The sequence below is a fragment of the Salmo salar genome, chromosome 01 (assembly GCF_965601325.2).
Source record: "Salmo salar chromosome 01, fSalSal1, whole genome shotgun sequence".
Lineage (NCBI taxonomy): Eukaryota > Metazoa > Chordata > Actinopteri > Salmoniformes > Salmonidae > Salmo > Salmo salar.
The window spans coordinates 43,390,649-43,414,356 of record NC_138291.1 but is presented as its reverse complement, the minus strand read 5'-3'; the positions used below and the strand labels follow the sequence as shown (position 1 = coordinate 43,414,356).

The 23,708-nt window shown below is 43.9% G+C and overlaps 1 protein-coding gene across 2 annotated transcripts in view; it reads right to left on the bottom strand.

The window, feature by feature from the left end:
- Nucleotides 1–5,473: 5,473 nt before the first annotated feature.
- mideasb (mitotic deacetylase associated SANT domain protein b) overlaps nt 5,474–23,708 on the bottom strand; it is a 32,054-nt gene continuing 13,819 nt past the window's right edge. For both annotated transcript variants that reach the window (XM_014195448.3, XM_014195440.3), the window contains exons 3-13: nt 21,642–21,962; nt 20,780–21,131; nt 19,776–19,842; nt 17,293–17,435; nt 16,867–16,970; nt 14,425–14,500; nt 13,151–13,239; nt 11,842–11,985; nt 10,907–11,014; nt 9,647–9,840; nt 5,474–8,142 (exon numbers count right to left, since the gene is read on the bottom strand). In XM_014195448.3, coding sequence (XP_014050923.1) covers nt 7,893–8,142; nt 9,647–9,840; nt 10,907–11,014; nt 11,842–11,985; nt 13,151–13,239; nt 14,425–14,500; nt 16,867–16,970; nt 17,293–17,435; nt 19,776–19,842; nt 20,780–21,131; nt 21,642–21,962 — 1,848 coding nt within the window. In that variant the 3' untranslated portion in view covers nt 5,474–7,892. The remainder of the gene's footprint in view (nt 8,143–9,646; nt 9,841–10,906; nt 11,015–11,841; nt 11,986–13,150; nt 13,240–14,424; nt 14,501–16,866; nt 16,971–17,292; nt 17,436–19,775; nt 19,843–20,779; nt 21,132–21,641; nt 21,963–23,708) is intronic.

Here is a 23,708-nt window from a genome sequence, read left to right as displayed (position 1 = left end):
ACTGTAAATAACCTACACACTGTGTGTGTAGCCAGCCAGCCAGGTAGAAAAATGGCTGAAAAATAAAAGACGGACATCAGAGTATTTTTCAATACACCAAAACGCATAGTAAGAACCCTAGTAGCCTAATATCTCAAAGACTAGTTGATAAAATGTTCATAAGAAAGAAATGAAATTCTAATGGAAATGTTTCACAATGATGTCATTAGGCAGAGCAGGCAACAGATGGCACACAGACAGCAGAGTTGGGGACAGATATGCAGGGACAGACTGGCAGAGACAGGGAGTCTCAGGTAAGTTTGTTGAGTCTTTGTTTGGCAACATTATGAAAGGTTCTCAATTTTTTTGACTTGTAAAATAGGAACATAATTGGAAAATGCCATGGATACCCCCACTCTCAACTTAAACTGGTGACTGAACTAAGATTTATTAAAGGCAATGGTATTGCTGTTGTGATTAGTTGTGTAGTTTTGGGTACCGGTAGTTAGGAGTACGGCAAACACCTTATTTCTTTGGTTCCTCAATATACATTTACCATATTACAATGTAGGCTATGTGTTACAGCACTACTTTTGGTGTCCCCCTCAGGAATTGCTCTTTGAGAAAATGTCATGTAATTGTCCCCTCCAAAGTGGATATCAGATTTTCGCCCCTGGGGAGAAGTCAAGTGCAAGTGTTGGTTCAGAATATTTATTTGTATTTAAGATACTCTTTGAAGAGGTGCATTCGGAAGATGGGCAGGGACTCTTCTGTTCTAGCTTCAGGGAGAAGCTGGTTGCACCATTGGGGTGACAGGACAGAGAAGAGCTTGGAGAAGTTCCTCTTGCTGCTCCTCCGTAGGCAAGCTCCGCTGTGTTGTATTGGATGTGAGCTTAGACTGGAAGCCAGTGGAGTGTGCGGAGGAGCGGGGTGACATGGGAGAACTTGGGAAGGTTGAAAACCTGGCGGGCTGCAGCGTTCTGGATAACTTGATGATGGGTTTGATGATACAAGCAACGAGCCCAGTCAACAGTGAGTTGCAGTAGTCCAGACGGGAGATGACATTTGCCTGGATTTGGACCTGCACCGCTTCCTGTGTGAGGTAGGGTTGTACTCTACGGATGTTGTAGAGCATGAACCTGCATGAGCGAGTCACTGTTTTGATGTTTGCAGAGAACAACAGTGTTGTCCAGGGTCACACCAAGGTTTATTGCACTCTGGAAGGACAACACTGTGGAGTTGTCAACCGTAATGGAGAGGTCTTGAGTGGACAGGCCTTCTCCGGGAGGAAGAGCAGCTCCGTCTTGTCAAGGTTAAGCTTGAGGTGGTGGGCCGACATCCAAGCTGAGATATTTGCTAGGCACACAGAGATGCGTTTCGCCACCTGGGTGTCAGAAGGTGGGGAAGAAGAAAAGTAGTTGAGTGTCATACGCATAGCAATGATAGAAGAGACCATGTGAGGATATGATGGAGCCTAGTGACTTGCTGTATAGAGAGAAGAGGGCCTAGAACTGAGCCCTGGGGGACACCAGTAGTGAGAGCATGTGGTGCAGACACAGATCCTCTTCAAGTCACCTGGTAGGACTGGCCTGCCAGGTAGGATGCGATCTAAGACTGTGCAGAGCCCTGAGAGAGTGGAGAGGAGGATGATGGTTCATGATGTCGAAGGTAGTGGATAGTTCTAGGAGGATGAGAACAGAGCAGAGAGCCTCTGTGACACAGAGGAGAGCAGTCTCGGTTGTGTGACCTGTGTTGAAGCCAGACTGGTTAGGGTCAAGAAGATCGTTCTGCGAGAGATAACAAGAGAGTTGATCAGAGACAGCATGCTCAAGTGTTTTGGAAAGAAAAGAAAAGAAAGGAGGGATACAGGTCTGTTGTTTTTGACGTCAGATGAGTCGGGTGTTGGTTTCTTGAGGGGAGCGACTCAGGCCTTTTTGAAGTCAGAAGGGATGGGTGAGTTGATGAGGAATGGGAGAAGGTTTCCAGAGATGGTCTGGAGAAGGGAGGAGGGGAAGGGGGTCGAACGGAAAGGTTGTCTGGCGGCCAGACCTAACGAGTAGGAGGTTTTCATCTGGAGAGAGGGGAGAAAGAGGTCAAGGCATAGTGTAGTTCTGTGTGAGTGGAACCAGTGGACTCAGTGGAGTGAATGACAACACAGCTATCTTTTGGTTATCACTATGGCAACAGCCTCCAGGAACATAAAAAACCCACAATATTTACAATGAAAAATGATTTACAATGATGGCCTACCCCGGCCAAACCCTCCCTTAACCCAGACAATTGTGCGCGGCCCTATGGGACTCCCGGTCATGATACAGACCGGGATCGAACCCGGGTCTGTAGTGACGCCTTAGAACGCTATGCCACTCAGGATGATTTCTCTCTAGAGAAACTGCAATGTGTGCATTGAGCTCACAAAAAAAATACGAACTAAATGGAATTCAAATAATTGAACAGATGTCGGTCAATTACTTGTTTAATAACCAGAATGTTAGTTAATCACCTAGTACTAATTCAAACAGACCCCATGTCAAAGGAAACAAGCACACATTAAGATCAGGTGTGGTCAATTAGTGGGTGTGGCCAACACACCTGAATACACTTAACAAGATAGAGGACAGAGATAGGTTTGTTGAAAACAGAATGCATATGTTTTTAAATCATGACTTTAAATAGAACCATGAGGAAACCTGAAGAAACCTTTATGCTGAAGTATTGAAATTCCCACAGAAGAACACTGTTTCTTAATGTTCTCTGAACATGACTTTAAATAGAACCATGAAGAAACCTGTAGAAAATGTTGAACTGAAATTCCCACAGAAGAACGTTGTTTCATAACGTACATTCCCAACATCCAACCAGTTGGAGAACGTTTCTTGAACATTAGCAAAATTGAAATGTAACTATGTTTGAACTTTTAGGAAACTTTCTGTTAAAGTAATGAATATCAAGAAAATAAAGTATTTTTGTCAAGTTAATGAAAATGTGCTGAGAATGTTGCAAAGCCAAGCAACTATCCAGCACCATTCCCAGAAAGTTGTGGGAAGGTTGTATGCAAAATAACCATAGGACAACCATGCTCTCACCAAGCTTTAAGAAACATATGGTTCTCGGAACGTTATGTGCTAGCTGGGTAGTGACTGTTTTCAGCCTGGTCAGTCTGTATAGCTTGTTAGCAGAAGCAAGGGACTTCTGTTTAGTAACCAGGCAACCAAATAGTTCCCTAAGGTGTGGCTAGGGGGCGGGCCAATCATGGTCCAGTCTGGTCAGACTGAGGGATGGAAGTGAAGGGCAATGTTTCCACAGGGTTGGGATCTAACCTAATATGGATTATAGAGGTCTACATATCCAATGATAGGACTGAACTCCAGTTTAAATAGCCTACTGATAGAGCGAAACGCTTAATGAGGAGGTAGGCTAGTCTGTCCTAACTGGTTTCATTGTCATTGGTTGTAATATCATGGGGATGATGATGAGGATAACGTGATGTTGATGACGATGTTAATTATAATGGTGACGATGACATTCGTGATGATTTTGGTCAACATATCCTTGATGACGTTGACGTGAAGATTTGAGAATTGTTCACAGCGCACGTGACCTATTAGGTAACTTGGTCTTGGTAATATTGCTATAGATAGGTGGTGGGAGCTCTACCTGTTGGATGGAGCGAAACTGTTACATATTCGTACACAGTGAGGTAAAGCTCAAACTGTATAGTAGGCGGTAGGCATTCCTCGAGCTGTCAAGCACTTTGTGTGTGTGTGTGTGTTATTCTTATCCTCGAGACAGCCTGGAGGCTTGGGAGGTCAGTCAGGTCTGCAATACAGCCCTCTGCAATAGCTACATCACTTCAGTTCTTCACACACACACACAGGGCCTGGGCTGCGTGGAGGCGTTCCAAACGGCACCCTATTCCCTAGTGCACTACTGTTGACCAGGCTCTGGTCAAAAGAGGTGCGCTACATAGGGTGTAGGGTGTGATTTGGGACGTAAAGATTTACAAAATGTGTCATAACTCTCTGACTCACCCAAACCAGCGAACTCAATCTAAATGATTATCTAGCATGCAGTTTTACAGCGAACAATATATCGGAATGATTATTATGATGATTATGCGGTTGACATTCAACACTTGTCAATAAGTTCATGTGAGCGTGGCTCTGATCTTTTATCGTTTCCAGATGGTGTCATACAGCTTACAGTATAAAGCAATGTGTCATGTTGAAGGATGCTCTTCAACCCCACATCTCCTTAACTGGCACTCCTCCCTCCTTCAATACCTCCTCCTCCCTCTCCTCCCAGGTTTTGTTACCCCCATACAAACAAGATAAAGCAACGTCTCATGTTGAAGAATCATTGTCAGTTTAAACATAACTCATCCTCATCCTTAACCCGTCGTTCCTCCCTTCCCTCTCTTCTCCCAGGACCCTATACATACGCAGTGTGTGTGAGGAGATATCTGAGGCTCATATTGTTCTTGTTTCCCAGAATTCCATGCTGCTCGCTCCGGTGCTTAACGTAGTTGGCAGTTCCCTTCATCCTCCTAACTACACAGTCTGGCCTATTTCGAAGATGGCCAGACCAGGTGCATATTCTCTTCCAGATCCAACTCTGTTCTGTTCTTGTACTGAAGCTCTGTCCAGCACCACTGCTCAAGCGTGTCCAACACTTTCACTGAAAAGAGAGAGAGTGAGAGAAAGAAGAGACGTCACAGAGTGAGAGGAAACATTTGAAGAGCGGAACAAAGACACTAGCAGAAAAAAGTTATATATATATATATATATACACATACACACACACATAAATATCTAACCGTACTATCAAACATCCAAACCAACGCTACATCCAAACCCCAAACACCAGTTTGGAGGTTCCACCAAAACAGCCACATCCGGGCAAGTGTGACTCACACAGCCACACGAAAAGCAGTCTTACTCTGTATAGATGTCTTACTTACAGCTTACTTACTCTTACATTACAGAGAGTAAATCCAGTTGTGTACACTATTCGAGCTCAATGTTATGTGGAATAAAGGCACTGTATTTATAAAAAGGGACAGAAATAAAGAAAGTAAAAGCCAAATGAACATATGTCAATGGTTTCATCCGGTGCTTGGACCATGTAAAGGCGTGTTAGATTCCTGCTACAATACTGCCACGTGGTGGATCTTAGTAAAACAACTACCCTCAGACACCGTGTACGGTGAAGTTGCCCTTAGAAAGTGATCCAGTTTAGTATTTTCCACACGAATGGTTAAGGTTAGGAAGATGATCCTAGATCTGCACCTAGGGGGAAACTTCACCCTGGAGGCAAAAACACACTGGGGTTATGTTCATTAGGCACAACATGGAAAAATAATGGAATAAAAACGGCGAATAACCTGGTCCAATTACAAACGTACATTTTTGTTTTCTGTTGCAAAACATTTGAAAACAACCCTGATCTCATGTTATGGTAAATACATGCACGTTTTGAAAAATGACCAACACACTTATTTCATCAGTATTGCACAATTTTAATAAAACAGTGCTTTTCCCATATATATATATTTTTTTTTTAAACACAGGTGGTAAAAATCTAATTGAAACAAATAAATTACATAGTAAAAAGCACTTGAGAATCCATTTCATTTTACATCATTAGTGTGAAATGAACCCCATATGAAAATAGCATCGAATGTTTGCATTCATAGAATTTAATTTATAGATATATTAGCTAAATAAACCTTTACATTTTTCTATTCCCTTCCCTAATTCGATGAAAGCGAATAAGGTTTACAGCTTCTTAGCATTTCTGGCATTCCCTCAATTTCATTCTTTATTATGTTTAACAGTATTAAAAAAAACGTTCAAAACAAACAATGCCTCATGACAATCTCTGGGGAAGTAAAACAAATAAGAAAAAAGGAGATATAAATTAAGATAACAAAAGTGAAAAGTCAGGATTAAACCTATTTTTCACAAATGGCTGAATTTCAGAATGATATTTGACCAAAAAGAAGCACATTTGCAAGCGGCCATCCACACACACACACACACTCACAAACACCCCAGAATGCAGACAGACACACAGTGCATAGTACGCAGGTAGGTTTAACCTAGTAAGGTAATTGGAGCAGCTACTCTCTGCTCCCCACTCTACTTAACAAGAAAATGTTCTGCCTGCTCATTTGTTGCCATGGCGACAGATCGAGCCTGGTCTGGCCGCTTGGCAGAGGGAACAGAGATATGAGATATAGTGCTTGGCGGAAAGAGATATGTCGACATAGATCGATAGAGACAGAACTGTTATGGGAAGCCCTTTTTTTTAATAGGCCAGACAATAGGAGTTGTCTCCATAGAAATAGAATGACCAGAGCGGACCTTCCCATTCAATTCAACATCATGTTCCCCCCCCCCCCTCTCTTTCCTCCTGGTGTAATGATATGGTTAACAGAGGGTTAACTACCTATAAAGCTACTAAGAAGGAACAATTTGGAGAGGGCACAAAGAGAGGCATTCTGGGATCACATTGTTGTTCTATTGCACAATTACATTTTTTGTTTCACCTCTTTTCTTCTCCGACTTCTTTTTCTGGAGATCTCATTCTCAAACCTCACAGTTCAAAACAGACAACAAAAGCAATGTCATAAATAACCCTATACTGTGGTCAAATGAGAAAGAGAGCTCCAAAGCAACCTGCCGCAAAAACAATATAATAACACACGAGAGAACAGAACAGTGACATTATTAATAACAATGATCAAATTAACAGAAACAACAATGACCATTTGATATAATAAGCAACAACAACAAAAAGCAACAGTAATTTGTTGAATATCAAAAAGTAACCTTTGTAAAATGAATTGTCATTCATTCGAAGATAAAACGTGTTTAAAACATCCAAGGCATCGACAGTGAGGAGCAATACCAAATCTATTAAAAAAAAAAGTGACAAGGTAGGGATTCACAAAACTAAAACCCAAAAGAACAGCACTTAAAACTAAGAAAGAAACCAGTTTGGTGAACTGAGGACCGACGCATCTGTACAAGCTTTTGGCAGTCTTGAGTGGAAAAAGTCCCAAACAGGAAAGACTATGAAACGCATACAATGCAGTGTTCTCTAAACAGATTGTTCCTCCACATGTAGGCATGTCTCCACACAGGTAGTGTTACCACCACATCAGTCTATCTAGAAGTCCTTTCCACTTCAATATTGCATTGTCCCAATCACTCATTTTATCTCCTTCTATTCATAACAACATATCGAACTGCAGAGAGAGCGGAGGGCTGTGGCCAAGCCGGGTTGCATTGTGGTTCATGTAGTCTTGCGTTGCCAAGCATCACACAGTGTTCTTGTTTTTAAAGCCTACACGGCTGGGGGCGTGGCTATGAGTTCCCACCTGATGAGTCTGTGTGCTGTGCTGTGACTGGCTGAAAGTGCTAACAGGAACAGGAAGAAGCCAGGGGTGGATGGCAGACAGGAGGAGAAAGAAAAAGTCATGGCGGTAGAGAGAGAGAGATGGCATGGCTTTCATACCCTACTGTATAGCCGTGGGCGTGTCAGAGAGAGGTAAACCCTGAACGCATCACAAGCAGGTTAAAGGGAAGAGGGAGAAAACGCTGGAGAGAACCTGTCCCTGAAAGTGTCAAGATAGGAGATCCTGTTCCACGAAACAATGGAAAATAAGTTTGTTTCAAGACAAATGCTGCTGAAGCAGGTGTCACAAGAGGGCGTAAAATGTCCCTAGAGCGCTAGGAGCAGCGGAGGCCTCGTACTTCTGTTATGTTCCCCTCACCCTGCCAGTAGAGGAGCAGTCAGTCTGTCTTGTCTGTCTGTCCGGCCGGCCGTCTTAGCCATAGAGATAACTAGAGGGTGCACTTGCCATAACGACACAATATGTTGTGGGCTCCCTTTCTATCTTCATGGTCTCAGTGCCAGTCCTCATCTTCCTCGACATCATCATCTTCATCAGATGAGTCATCGTCAGCGCTGTCTCCACCGGCTGCGTTCCCCTCCCGTGCCCCGTTCTGCCGCGCGGCCAGTAACGCTGCAGCTTCCGCTGCTGCCTGGGCCTCTGCCCTCTCCTCCGCCTCCTTCTGCCTCAGCGCCGCGGCCTTCTTCTCCTGCTCCGCGTGGCTCTTCATGTGGGCACTGCGGCTCTTCACCTTGTAGAAGATCCTAAGGGGAGGAGGAGGAGGAGGAGAGGGGCAGAGGTTAGAGGTCAGCGAGAAGGCTGGTTTGGCTTCATTGTTAGCTTTTGTATCTGTGGACAAACACTCACTCTAATTTGATAACCCCGTTGCAGGAAATGTCAAACTTTTTACTGTATCTGAGGTTTAAAAAGGCTTCTGGAGATTGTAATTTCGACTTGATTTTCCCTTTTGAAAAATGTCCATTCATTATAATCCACATTTCCTGTTGCTGCAGGATTATTTTCCCGCTGTAGAAAACTGGCTCAAATGAAGATCCTACATCTGTATGGTGTTGGTTCGCAGTAGACAAATAGAAGGTCCGCACTTCAATTTGAAGAGTGCAGACCTCCTCTTTGCACAAGCACTGTACTGTGTGTGAACCTGAAGGAAGGAGAAGTGATGAAGTCCAAATGCCAGAAACATTTGTCCATGAAATATTACTTTTCCTTACTCCATACTCGAGGTTCCCAAACCATAAAATGCTTAATTCTAGAATTGGATGAAGTGTAACACCATGCCACGGCAGAATACTGTAGAGTAGTCTACAGTATGTGGACCAGTGAGGAATCGGATACGGGATAAGAGCTGCATAGACTGGGGGCATAGCATGCCATATCACTGCTGTGTTTCAGTTGCTAGGAGACAGTTGATAATAACAGAACTGTGGTTGCTGACTGGACGAGCTCTTCAAATCAGAGTCAGTCAGCACTGCTTGATTTTTTTATAGCAGGAAGCTCAAACAACCACCAAGGAGCACTTTTCACTATATTACACATGCGCACGCACGCACGCACGCACGCATTGCTCAGAGCGCTTCTCAAGTCAGGGTTTCTGCAACCAACGGCAGCTCCAAGATTCCAACCTATTCAAACCAACGTGTACAACAATGCAGTTATCCTGCAGATCTTGTCGAATCCCAGTACTCTTTGTTCAAGGTCTCTCCTCCAATATGCAAATCCCAACTACCAGTCCATACAATTCACTGTCGGAGTAATACGTGTCAAAATCACGAGCGGTGATGTCATTGGTTAGTGTGCTATTACTGTAAATACAGAGTGGACAACGTCTAATTGCAAACATAGACAAAATGCTTTATCCAAATCTGGAATCGCAAGACTATCTTTTTTCCCCAAGTACCTTTAACCAGCACCACATCAAGAGTTCGGCCAACTTTGACACTCATGACGACGCCATGTTGCTCTGCCTATTGGCATCTAAGACATATCTTAGATATGGGGGCTCCCGAGAGGCGCAGCGGTTTAAGGCACTGCCTCTCAGTGCTAGAGGCGTCACTACAGACACCCTGGTTCGAATCCCGGCTGTATCACAACTGGCCGTGATTGGGAGTCCCATAGGGCGGCGCACAATTGGCCCTGCGTCGTCCGGGTTTGGTCGGGGTAGGCCGTCATTGTAAATAAGAATTTGTTCTTAAATGACTTGCCTAGTTATTATAAAGTTTAAATAAATACTAAAATATCTCAGACACTGACCTGTCACACTTCTTGCAGGGGAACTCTCCCTCTGGTCCCGCAGGGCCCTTTGTCCCTGATATTACCCCGGTCTTGGGGGCTGGTCGTGGTTTCGAGGAGGCACTGGAAGGGAGCTGAGGAGGGAGACTGACACGGGACGACGTCTGGTCTCTCCTCAAGCCCTCCTGACTCTTCAACACCAGGACTGCTCCAGCCTGCACATACATTTTAAATAGTTCCATTTGCTAAATGATTTAAGCATGCAAACGATCATTAGATGCAAGGACACAGGCATGGATAGAAAAAGTACCTTGTCTTCCACATTGCCAAGCTGCCCAATAACCATGACAGCTGATCAGAATCAGACACAGGAGGTTGGTGGCACATTCATTGGGGAGGATGGGGCTTATGGTAATGCCTGGAGCGGGATGGGTGGAATGGTATCAAATACAAATGATTTCCATGTGTTTGGTCCGGGTTTGGCCGGTGTAGGCCGTCATTGTAAATAATAATTTGTTCTTAACTGACTTGCCTAGTTAAATAAAAGGTTAAATAAAAATAAATACAATTTTAAATTCCATTAATCCCATCCAGCCATGGTGAGCCATCCGCCGCTCAGCAGCCCACAGTGATGTCAGAGCAGTACCTTGCCAACTGCACCCACAACTCTGGTCAGCACACACACACACACACACACACACACACACACACACACACACACACACACACACACACACACACACACACACACACACACACACACACACACACACACACACACACACACACACACACACCTTCAAAATAAGTACAACATAGGTAGGTTTTTTACACATCTTACAAAATATAACAAAGCTTTAGGTTTCACCTCAGGCCATATTTTAAAACCATAGATTTCTACCAGGTCACCAACTAACAGCAGAAATGGGGTCAAAGGTTTTCTGAGTCATTGTTTGCTAACAGAGTCAAATTGCGCAACATGGGGAGTGGGGAAGCCAGCCAAATCAGCTGTTCAGTATTTCGCCACTAGACGGCAGCAGACCTAAGAACACCGTAGCTTGGTGTCGCTCGCCACGGCTCTACTGTGAACTCAGTCAAGGCAAGTTCAAAAGTGCAAATATTGTTTACTGCATGGGGTGTTGATTACACAACAATAAAAATATCACAGACATCCATGTTCATTCATCTTCTAGTCAGTGTCTCCTCTACTCAGGAGGAGATGCTCCTCCACACAGACACAGGTCCCCTGCATCACCCACTCACGCCCTCAGTGGCCTGTACCTTCTGTGTCATCCTGCTTGGACTGGAGCCCCACTGCTTCCTGTCAGCTGACACCTCCCACTTCCTGTTATCTTCGTATTCCTTCCGAGATTCTAATCTCTGAGAGCACTGTTGGTAGAAAGAGAGAGAGAGGTATTTTCTCAATTAGATTTGCTCACTTCCTTCTTCTCCACTCGTGCGTCATTAGGAAAACTACGTTTACAGGGGTGGATCCCAAAATAAATGCATAAAGTGCTCAAAACAAATTAAGTTAGTTGTGCAAGACATTTCATAGATAAAAGGATAAGTAAAAACAATTTGCTTCCTCGCCAAAAGGAGGCTATCAAGGAGGGGAGGACCATTTTCCGTTTGCCTACTAACGATCTGACCCACTCCTCGATCTCTTATTGGTTTCTGGGCCACGGAGGAGAGAGGACAGACTTTTGCCCAAACGAGAAAGCAAGAGAGAAAGAGTGTCACTGTAGAAAGATGGTTTATGTAGTGTTGTTTCTGTTGGTAGGGAGATGCAGAGATGCGTTTCATTGTACTTTCAGGATTGTGTATACAGTATGCTGTACAGTAACAGGGTATCCTACACAGTACATGTTATGAAATACGTATGCAATGCTGTTATGAATGGGTTAAATCCGTATATAGGTTGCCCTCAATTAAAGTCTTACCAACAAATCACAACTTGTGTCCAAGGTTAAAATGGGTGGCTGTGAGTGAGTCAGCACCTCTACACTAAATCATTTTCTCTGGGTGTGCTCCAGCTCATGTTTTTTTATGATGCTTTTTATTTAGCTGAGGGAGTGACATGATTTTACTCACTTTGGGGTTATATATATATATATATGGGACATGCTTATGAATGGACTATGTACGGGCTATGAATGTGTTAGATATGGGCCATGAATGTGTTATGAAGTCCTTATGTAGGTAGTGAATCAACTCACTTTGAGGTCCAGCTCCTCATCAGTGTTCCTGCTCTCAGGTGGCTCCGTGTCTCCGTAGATCAGAGCGCCGTTCCGACCGATCTTTACCTGTTTCTTACAGGTGTAGTAGAACTCCACACACTGAGCCACTGTCTTCGTGCTCACCTGTGTACCAGCGACACAGACAGAAACACACTTCATATCTAGGCCCATTACAAGGTTTAGAGCAGAAGACACAAAATCATCAACTCAACTACAGTACCGGTCAGAAGTTTGGACCCACCTGCTCATTCCAGGGTTTTTCTTTATTTGTATTATTTTCTACATTGTAGAATAATAGTGAAGACATCAAAACTGTGAAATAACACATATGGTATCATGTAGTAACCAAAAAAAGTGTTAAACAAATCTAAATATCTCCGCTGAACAGTTGATGTTGAGATGTGTCTGTTACTTGAACTCTGTGAAGCATTTATTTGGGCTGCAATTTCTGAGGCTGGTAACTCTAATGAACTTATCCTCTGCAGTAGAGGTAACTCTGGGTCTTCCATTCCTGTGGTGGTCCTCATGAGAGACAGTTTCATCATAGCGCTTGATGCTTTTTGCGACTGCACTTGAAGAAACTTTCAAAGTTCTTGACATTTTCCATATTGACTGACTTTCATGTCTTAAAGTAATGATGGACTGTTGTTTCTCTTTGCTTATTTGAGCTGTTATTGCCATAATATGGACTTGGTCTTTTACCAAATAGGGCTATCTTCTGTATACCCCCCTACCTTGTCACAACACAACTGATTGGGTTAAATGCATTAAGAAGGAAAGAAATTCCACAAATTCACTTTTAAGAAGGCACACCTGTTAATTAAAATGCATTCCAGCTGACTACCTCATGAAGCTGGTTGAGAGAATGCCAAGAGTGTGCAAAGCTGTCAAAGGCAAAGGGTGGCTACTTTGAAGAATCTCAAATATATTTTGATTTGTTCAACACTTTTTTTGGTTACTACATGATTCCATATGTGTTATTTCATAGTTTTGATGTCTTCACTATTATTCTACAATGTAGAAAATAGTACAAAATAAAGAAAAACCCTTGAATGAGTAGGTGTGTCCAAACTTTTGACTGGTACTGTATATCCTCCTGAAAAAAATGACTCACCTGGGAGTTTTTTGGGGGACAGAGGCAACCTCTCAGTAACCTTTGCAGCATATTACAGTAACCAAGTAGGAATGGTGAATGGGAACAGATTAAGCAAGGCCCTCAGTTGACTTATTCATGTGAGCACTGAGCAGCCCATGCCATTTATAGATATATACACAGACTGGCACATACCAGTTTCTGGACCATGAAGAAGTCTTTCTTATAGGCAGCGATCCCTTTGTTAAAGTAACGTCTCTCTACTGAGGTCCAGCTGTCTGACCCTGAGAGAGAAAGAAAGAGAGAGTTAGACGGACTGACTGGTGACTGTCTGCTTCTGTATGCACAGGGTGGACACGCACACGACTGGTTGGATAAACAATGGTTCTCTGTCCTCTGCTTGGGATTAACCACACGCCACAAACCCAACTACACCCCCCCCATCCACCCCCCCCTGCTCTCACTACACTCCCATTCCAGCACCCCCCCCCCCCCCCCCCCCCCCTCAGCTGCCATTGTTAAAAGGCATGCTTCCTAGCCGAAACAGTTCGGTCGAGTTTGTGCATATGTTATGACAACATTTTGGGCCATTTTTGTTCATGATGGAATTCGGCTAGGGTTTTGCCTGCTGTTCGGGTACACAACATTTTTTCTGTAAGTAAGCCGAAGTCTACGACCCTTCGTCTTTGATTGGTTAACAGTAGGGACTGCACCAAACATCATAGTTAGATGTAGAATTGGGCGACTAAGATCTCTTCGGCAAAAACGTGAAAATGAATGACAGATTGCTTGAGTCATCTTAGATTAATTCTCCCTATTTTGACTATGGCATCTCAATATGGACAAACAGTACTATTGCCGCTTTCCTCTCGTTTTTCAAGCAAAGGTATTTTTAAGGGAGTATGCAAGCACACTCGTTCGGAACGCCTTGAAGCTGAGAGGAGCTCTGGAGACATCCCTGCTACTATACTGAACAAAAATATAAACGCAACATGTAAAGAGTTGGTCCCATGTTTCATGAGCTGAAATAAAAGATCCCAGAAATGTTCCATTCGCACAAAAAAAGCTTATTTCTCTCAAAGTCTGTGCACAAATTTGTTCACATCCCTGTTAGTGAGCATTACTCGTTTGCCAAGATAATCCATCCACCTGACAGGTGTGGCATATCAAGAAGCTGATTAAACAGCATTATCATTACACAGGTGCAGCTTGTGCTGGGGACATAAAAAGGCCACTCTAAAATGTGCAGTTTTGGCACATAACACAATGCCACATATGTCTCAAGTTTTGAGGGCGCGTGCAACACACACACACACACACACACACACACACACACACACACACACACACACACACACACACACACACACACACACACACAACATAACCCAGAAGACACAGTAAGAAATGACCAGTACCCATATAACTAACACTGCACAGATAGTGTCTTAATCGATGACATGACAAACCTGAGTAGTGGTAGTCTCCTAGACGGTGGTCCTTAGGGAAGACGGGGTTTTTCAACAGCAGGAAGGCCAACGCTCCCTGAACACCAAGAACAGCATTATCAACCCAATCGTTCACAAATGAACTCTCAAGAGTAAACACGTCGATCAACAGCTCACGAGACATTGAGCAATACTTGAAATCAAGGGCTACTTGGTTGGTTTTCAGAGCACACACACCGGACACTGATCAGAGTAATGCTTGATATTGATACTGAGTGATTCTTTGATACTGAAGCTGATCTGTTGGTAATTGTGATGGGATGGATTAACCCGAAGAGCTACTGTAAGAGAGCAACAGCACGCCTCCTGATACTGGAGAGAGAGAGAGAGAGAGACAGAGAGAGTGGGCGCACCGCACACACCGATAACCACCCTCGGTCTCCTTGACAACAACATGGTGCCACTACCATAAAGCCCTCTTCCTCTATCTTTCTCTCCATCTCCCTTCCTCTAACTCAATGTCTCACTCGCTCTCTCAACACTCTGCTGAACATATGTGACCTTTACTCCAGTGTGAGTAAGAGGGATCGTGTGTGTGTGTGTGTATACTGTATCAGTGTATATGTGTTTTCTACATTGGACATATGGAGCACTGGGCATATCTTATAACAAAACAACACACAGATTAGGGCGGCCGAATGAATGGGCACAGTCATTATGGGAGCTCTTTCTAGAATGCCCGTTAAATTGTGTTTTGGCGCATTTCTAAACAGTCTCCATGGTTAAAGTAGTAATACATTTATTTAATTGTTGTAAAAAACAGTGAGTGTGCTTCATCTTACATCGAAATATGATATTATTTTGACATTGGGAATTATTTTATATTAGGCTAATTTCCCTACAGTGGAAAGAACGTGTTACTACACCACACAAACTAACGTTTTCAACTGAGCAGCCTTTTGCTACATTGTGCACTAATGAACAGGCCCCTGGTGTAAGCTGATCTGGCTGATGCTGAGGGGGCGATGGATGTTTAAGGAGGAAGCGTTGCCTAGTCTGTGCCCAGCTGAATCACATCTTGTGTAGACTACATGTGAACTCAACGCAGTTACTGAAGGCAATCTCCAAACTATCTTTATGGCTCTGGCCGAGACACAAAATATAACCTGCAGCTACTCACTATTAACAAAAATGTCTGGTACATTGTGTCCACAAACGTGCTCCAGGAAATAGATATCTTTCCATGATGTTACAATAACAAAAGCGAGTACACGGGCTTGACTCATCAGATTTGGGGGGATTTGGTCAACCGCGGCGCTATCCATGGTGCAGAATCTCTGCTACTACACAAAAAAAAATGGTGCGTAAAAAAACAACCTAATTTGGGTTAGCTTGTAACCCAGCGCTGGGTAAATATTGGACAGAACACAAACTGGGTTATTTTGACCCAGCCAGTTGGGTTGTTTGGATTACCCAAACAGGTTAATTTAACCATTAATTAAGTTTATATTCACTTTAATGCTGCGTTGACCCAGAAACTGGGTCTTCTTTATTCTAATTGATAGGAGGCGTGGCCAATTAGAGGTGTGGCTTTCAGATAGTTATTTTTGGCCGCCTGTGAGAGTAAACATAATTCTGTTCATCATGTTAACTTCGTACACCGCAAATAAAACTGATCCTTGAATATTTTTGCACATCACATATTTTAATATAACATTAATAACATTATTATTTACATATTGTAACAAAGTGATAACTATCCCAGCATTGGGATATGCATAAAAACTGATAACTGTGTAAGCCTAATTTTTCAACAGGATGCTACTTAAATCAGGTAAAAACTATTGAAGAAGACCAAAAACGTGCTACGATTTATTGATTTTGATGATTGTGAAATCGTGAAAATAGGTTTGTCTTGCCTACATAGATTTAAGGAGAACATGGCTACTAGGGGGAGTAGTGAACTCAATAGCCCCTGTGCTGTATCATACCTGTTACATATTCACCACACAGTTTATACAGCTGTTTACACTGCCCACCCCTTACCATACACCATTTGTGTTTGATTCCCGCTGGGGCCACCCATACGTACAATGTATGCACAGATGACTGTACGTTGCTTTGGATATAAGCGTCTGCTAAACTACATATATTATTATATTATGAATGCATTGTGTGTATACATTCGGAGGTGGTATAGCTAGCTGTTATTCTAGTAGGATATTGGAACACAGCCTGCGTCCAGTTAAATCACACCCACTAAAGCCGCGGTTGTTCTCAGTAGACACAAAACGGATGATAACCATCACAAACAGACAGACACCATCTGCAGTTGTCCAATAACAAACACTCTTTCTTTTTCAACCCATTTCGCTACAGTGCGCCCTAATGAACACAACCCAGCTCTCATCCCCTCCCGGTCATCCCTTCTCAGTCTTACATGACCCGTCATGCATTGCTCACCATGATGTCACCCTTGCACTCGTACAGGCAGTGCAGCACCAGCTCCTGATTGGTCCCTCCTCCGTGCAGAGCGCTGGAGCATGACAGGTGCATGAGGTCATCCACTGGAGGGAGAGAAAGGGAGGGAGGGGGGAAGGGAGGAAGGGAAGGAGAAAGAAAGAAAGAAAGAAAGAAGAAGAAAGAGAAAGAAAGAAGAGAAAGAAAGAAAGAAAGAAAGAAAGAAAGAAAGAAAGAAGAGAAAGAAAGAGAGATTGGGATCAAGATCGAGATAGCGTGATCAGCCCATTGTTGCCATTGGGTTCTTCAAATCACCACTGAATGTCTGATTCACTGAGACTCATTTAAATTTGACAAATACCAACCTGATTATTGACAGTATTAGGACAGAGTATTAAAGCTGCGTCAGCTGATATGTTAGTCTGTTACCTCTCTCATGGTGTCCAGGTTTAGCCTCCAGGTCGTGGAGAGGAGCCCAGACCAGCTCAGCCTTGTGATGGTCGTGTTTGGCCGCTGAACGCTGCCTCAGCTCTGGAACCTCTGCCTGGTACCGGACGCCGATGTTTATACGCCTGAGATGACAGAATGTACAGTCAGTGGCTGGTTGGGAAGACAGAGAGAGGGGTTACATTTGTTTGCATGAGGTACCATCGTAGCCCTGCTTTGGCATAGCCTTCACCATTCTGGTGTCTGTGGAGGATACAGCCATGATATGGCTAACACTCTGGGATCAGGGGTATTCAAATCTTACCCTACGAGGTCCGGAGCCTGCTGGTTTTCTGTTCTACCAGATAATTAACTGCACCCACCTGGTGTCCAAAGTCTAAATCAGTCCCTGACTAGAGGGGAACAATGGAAAAACGCATTGGAACTGGCTTCGAGGTCCAGATTTGAAATTGGAGGGCTCTAAATCATATTCTCATTGACAGGGAAGCTTTTGTAACTACTGTAAATGTTCTATTTAAAGAAATATCACATGAATAAATGTTCTTATCCAGACATGTAGCTACCTAGGGGTCTGCTGTGTTGCAGAAATAAGCCAAAGCTAATCATTAAGAAATTCATCTCTGCACCCAAATCTACAGGGTAAAAATGATGCTGTAAGTCTATCAGATTACCCTCAGGATACTCCAAATATAGCTAATGGCTGCTTTGGAAACCGTCTGGAAAGCAGCCACTATTTTGCCTGCTCCCTGCCTGTGCACAGATTGCAAAGGCCTGCAGACTGCGAGCTCAGTTCAGGCCCCTCCTCCTTCCTCGCAGAGTGGGCTAGCTGGGGCGCATTCAGCAGGGCACAACGTTGTAGAACGTTCAGAGAGAAATATATTAGGCCTATGTAGAATAAAGAATCACGGCAGTTGTATTCATTACATTTCTATCTGCAACTTTCACAAAGATTGCCTCCTGAACTAACCCTGGTATAAGCTGATCTGGGTGAAGACTAAATGGACTTGTCTAATAAGAAACAATAGTTTTTGTTTCCCCATTGCATTTCGTTTCAAAATATAAACTGCAGCTACTCACTTAACAAAATGTCTGGTACATTGTGTCCACAAACGTGCTCGAGGAAATAGACATTTGCAACAGCTTTCCAAGATGTTACAACAAAAGCGAGTGCACGGGCTTGACTAGTCAGATTTGTAGGGATTTGGTCAACCACACTATCCATGGTGCTGAATCTCTGCTACTACACTCCAAAAAATGCTGGGTTAAAAACAACCCAATTTGGGTTAGCTGGTAAATATTGGGTAAATATTGGACAGAACACAAACTGGGTTATTTTGACCCAGCCAGTTGGGTTTACGTGAATAACCCAACATGTTGGGTGGTTTGCATTACCCAAACAGGTTAATTGAACCATTAGTTGGGTTTATATTCACTTTAATGCAGCATTGACCCAGCAGCTGGGACTTTTTTATTCTGATCCGTAGGTTATTTTCAGGAGACGTGGCCTATTAGGGGCGTGTCTTTCAGGTAGATATTTTTGGCCACTCGTGAGAGTATATGTCATTCCAGTTCATCATGTTAACTTTGTACACTGCAAATTCAAATGTTCCTTTAATATTTTGCACTTTACATATTCAAATATAAAATGTATAACATTATTATTTACATATTGTAACAAAGTGGTAACTATCCCAACATTGTAGAACTAATACTCGTTAAAAGCTACAAACGTGTCAGTGTTCAAACTTAACATGAGATAACAATACAACAGAACAGCTGACCCGGAATGAAAAGTGACTCTCACGGGGGGGGCCAACGATAACTATCTGAAAACCACACCCCAACTAAGCCACTCCTCCAGTCTTCTGATCTGACCCACTGGGTAATATCCTAATAACCCAGAATCGAAAACTCAACCTGGATCCTTTTAGAAGAAAACAACTCAACTAAGTGACCCAATGCCTGGAACCCAGCAGATGGGTCATCCAAACAACCCAGCATTTTTTGGAGTGTAGGCCTATTTTCTTGTCTGTTTAACGGAGAATCGGGTGTGTTCCCTGTGACAAAGTCACCACAATAAGCGAGTTATCATAAAGAAAAAACCTCAACCTTCCGATATCCCCCTGAGCCAGGTGCAAGGGGAGAGAAAAGGGCCAACAAGCTGGCTGTCATCTTTCAGTCAAAGGTAAGCTAAAACAAATGTAATTTTAACTAGGCTGTAGGCTAATAACTTCACAATACTTTAGGTCTATATTCAAACTATGCTACATCAACAAATTGTGTGGTGACTTTGACAGAACTTTGAGATGATTAAATTGTGACAAATACAACAGGAAATCAGTAGATTCCTGTCCATATTGAACGGGAATACCTAGATATTACAAAGACGGTTGTAATTTTCTCTGGAAGAAAAATGTATAGATTTTCAGGAAAATATTCAACCCTAGTTTGTGTTCTGTACTCACGGTTCTATACTGACTGGAGTGGCCTCGCCGATTGCAGAGAGGACTGGTGGGGTTATGTCAACGCTGTCTGAAAAACACAAAAAAACATTACTCCAGGTAAGTTGACGGAGAACACATTCGCATTTACAGCAACGATCTGGGGAATAGTTACAAGGGAGAGGAGGGATGAATGAGCCAATTCAAAGCTGGGGATGATTAGGTGGCCAGATTGGCTAAATTTCCAAGACATCAGGGTTAACACCCCTACTCTTACCATAAGTGCCATGGGATCTTTAGTGACCACAGAGAGTCAGGACACCCGTTTAACATTCCATCCGAAAGACAGCACCCTACACAGGGCAATGTCCCCAATCACTGCCCTGGGGCAATGGGATATTTTTGGGGGGCCAGAGGAAGAGTGCCTCCTACTGGCCCTCCAACACCACTTGCAGCAGCATCTGGTCTCCCATCCAGGAACCAACCAGGACCAAACCTGCTTAGCTTCAGAGGCAAGCCAGCAGTGGGATGCAGTGCAGTATGCTGCTGGGTGAACTTTTAATTTACTATCCTTATATCTCCTCCTTATCTTCTTAGGGCAGAAGATATTTAGAAGCGCAGATTTTGAGGAACTGAGCTAACCTCATGCATATTACTCAAGAAAGGTTTATATGAAAGAACAATGTTATGGTTCAACTCCCACTGCTACAGATCATTCTGAGCACAGCTTGTTCAAACCATAATGTCTGCTTTCCAGGTCCCAGATTAAGCCTTTCCCTGGACTAAAAAGCATGAAAGAATCTCCATTGAAAGTGTTTTTTAGTCCAGGACTTGTCTTAAACTGTGTCTGGGAAACTGGTGCCAAATGATCGACAACCCTCAGTAGGACCCAGGTAGAATGTGTTTGGGACTACAAATCCTAGTCAGACCCAGGTTGAGTTATGTTTGGACTACAAATCCCAGTAGGATTTAGATAGAACAATCTTTGAACTACAACCCCCAGTAGGACGCCAGGTAGTGGTACTCACTGGATCTCAGCAGGCTGCGTGTGGCTGATTTGGGTGTTATGGGTGGAGGCAGACCCTGGCTGGAGACCGCAGCTGCAGCAGAGGAGAGGAAGGTAGAGAAGTAGAGACCTGATCCCCCTCTCACAGGGCTGAGGATGGGCGGGGGGGTGTAGGGGGGCATGGTCAGGGGGTTGTCAATCAGCCGGACAGGGGAGCGGAGGTGGCTCTGGTAGGGAGTGATGCTGGAGTAGACAGGAGGGGCGATGAAGGTGCCAGGTTTGGGAGGAGGGATGAAGAGAGGTTCGGGCCGGGGACGCCGTTTGGACTTTTTGCCGTCGTCGTCGTCGTCCTTCCCTCCCTGGGTTCCGCCGTTCTAAAGGAGGAGGTAGAACATCAATACAAACATACTTACATAACTGACAACACAGCACTGTTCCAATGTCCAAACTAGCATACACCAGTTAGTAAGAAGAGATGTATTGTAAGTGAGTTGTTTATCTGGTCAGATACTAAAGAGAGAGGATACATTCTACAATATGTAGAATTATCCTCCCATACCTTACATGTCCAGTTCACCCCCACCATGGTACTTGTATAGTACATATTCCCTAATAGATGTACAGTACAGTAGCAGGCTATATCTCCATCAATAGTGTGGATAACCCCTGCTAATCTGCTTGACCTGATCTGAGGCAGCAGGGGGGAGGGAGGTTCGGAATGAGGGCAAGGGGGGAGAGAGAACATGGGGGAACCAGGGGAGAGTGGGGTGCTGGACAAGGGGGAGTGGGAGAGAAGATGGTGGCAAGATATGAGGGATTATAGGAGAAGGAGGTATGAACCAAGCTCCTTAGTAAGGTGTGAGGGGAAGACTTGCTGGACCCACCTGTCCTGAGCTGTCCGTTAGAGAGTTCCTGAGTGATCGTCGGCGGGTGACGATGACGGAGGGTTTGCGGTCCATGCTGGTCATGTCCTGGAGCGTGGGGCGCTGTGGCCAGCCTGTGCCCAGGATAGAATGCTCCCTGTCTGGGGAGGATGAGGATGAGAGGGGGTCTGGCCTCCGTACGGGGACTGACACAGGGATGACCAGGGGCATCATGCTCTCATCACGAGGCCGCTTGGCGCTGTGGCCTCCTGAATCTCTATCCATGGTCCCTCGCCGTGGCGCTGGTCTTTGGGGGCTCCAGGGCCTGTGGGGCTGCTCCTGCTGAGGAGACAGACACATACACACATCATCCCATACCTGAACAGGCTTCCTTTACAGATCAAATGAGCAACCATAGCTATTCCTCACTACGTAATGTATTACCTTTGTATTGTCGTGTTGAAGTAGAGGTATGGAAAACCTGTTTCAGCAGAATTATACTGCCCGGAAGCTAACAGAAGTATATTGCCGGGAAGTGACTTTCCATTCCCTGAATAAACATTCTAAAATGAAGTGAGGTTGTCGCTCATCCCTAGTGGAGTGTTTGATCAGCTGAAGCGAGTGAGTGAGCGTGGCCTGGTCCTGGAGCCCTATTCACTGTGGAAAAGTCAAGCCTCCAGCCCCGACACCAGGACAGGAGGAAGAGAGGCATACATTCTGCTGAGCACTGCACCCCGGGCCCCCTACACCGGCCCCCCCTGGCTTCTACTGCCTGTACCCCTCCCCAACAGAGTTCCCCCAGGGGGTGGAATTTCAGCCATATGGTGGAATGAATGGGGGAGGAGTGCAGAGTGAAATGGGGTCCAGTCAGCATTCAGCAATGTAGCGGTCCTATTTTATAATGTATATGGTAAGGCACGAGGCACCCACGTGGGAGTGCACCGTTACTAGGTAACTGCACAGTCACGTAGGGGAAGACCAGGGCTGCATACCCCAGCAATACCATCACCACTCACCATGTTGTAATGTATTATAAAGTAATAGGTCAAAACTCTCCTAGCAGTTTCTTTACACAAAAAGATCAGGAGCAGTGCTTATTATCTACCAAATGTATCTGAAGACCGTGAATGACTGAAATGTAAACAGAACAAAATGCACTGTAATGTTCTGTCCTGAAAAATCTAAATCGGTTCTACTGTGTCTCTATTGGCTTGATGACTGCTTATTCCGCTCAGCAAAGTGCTAAATCATTCATAAACATCATTTCTGACTCAGTTGGCCTTGGCAGATGCATTAAGGTTTTCCGTTTGTTGTAATTCTAGATAAGGGCGCCATAATCCCTCTGCAATTATACCCAGGTAAACAACAACAAAATGAATGTTTTAACATCTAGAAAAGATTCCTATTAACGCAGCTCCTACAGCCCAATAACGCTTCGGCACTGTGTTTTTGAATAGATTTTTAACTGAGTGCATGCGTGAAAAGTTGGGTTAGAAGTAGGGGTGTGCATTTGACAATATTTAAATAATATCATGACATTTTTGAGCATAGCCAGATAGTAAAAAAAAATAATAATTGGTTTTCCCTCGTTAAAAGCAACAGTGAAAGATAAGTGATTTCCGCCGTGAACTGATTCTGTTACGAAAAGTTTTTCTGGTGAGTGTTTTGCATTGGTCTGTGTCAGGTCTTGTGGAAACTCTGTTAGGTGCGTGCCTGTAATTGCTATTTGAAGTGGGGAGAAAAGCATATGTCAGGGTAGGCTGGAGCGCTAAATGTGCAGCAGTAGCTCAGCGCATGGTTATTAAAAATGACACTCAAAATGTTGGTATGTCATGGTATAATATCCTTGTAGGTAACAATTTCAAAAGGATAAACCTAATTTGATTCATAAATAAGCTTTTTCATTGTCAAAATAGGCCTACCATTTTTTTCTCCAGAACGTAACACTCAAGTAATCGAATACTAACTTCTGTTCAGATACCCAGATATCTGGATAACAGGGCCCATTCCTAGTTAAAATTGAGGGTTGGATATCCCTGTTACATCATGTAACTACATTATACCCTTCAAAGCATTACCACAAGCACC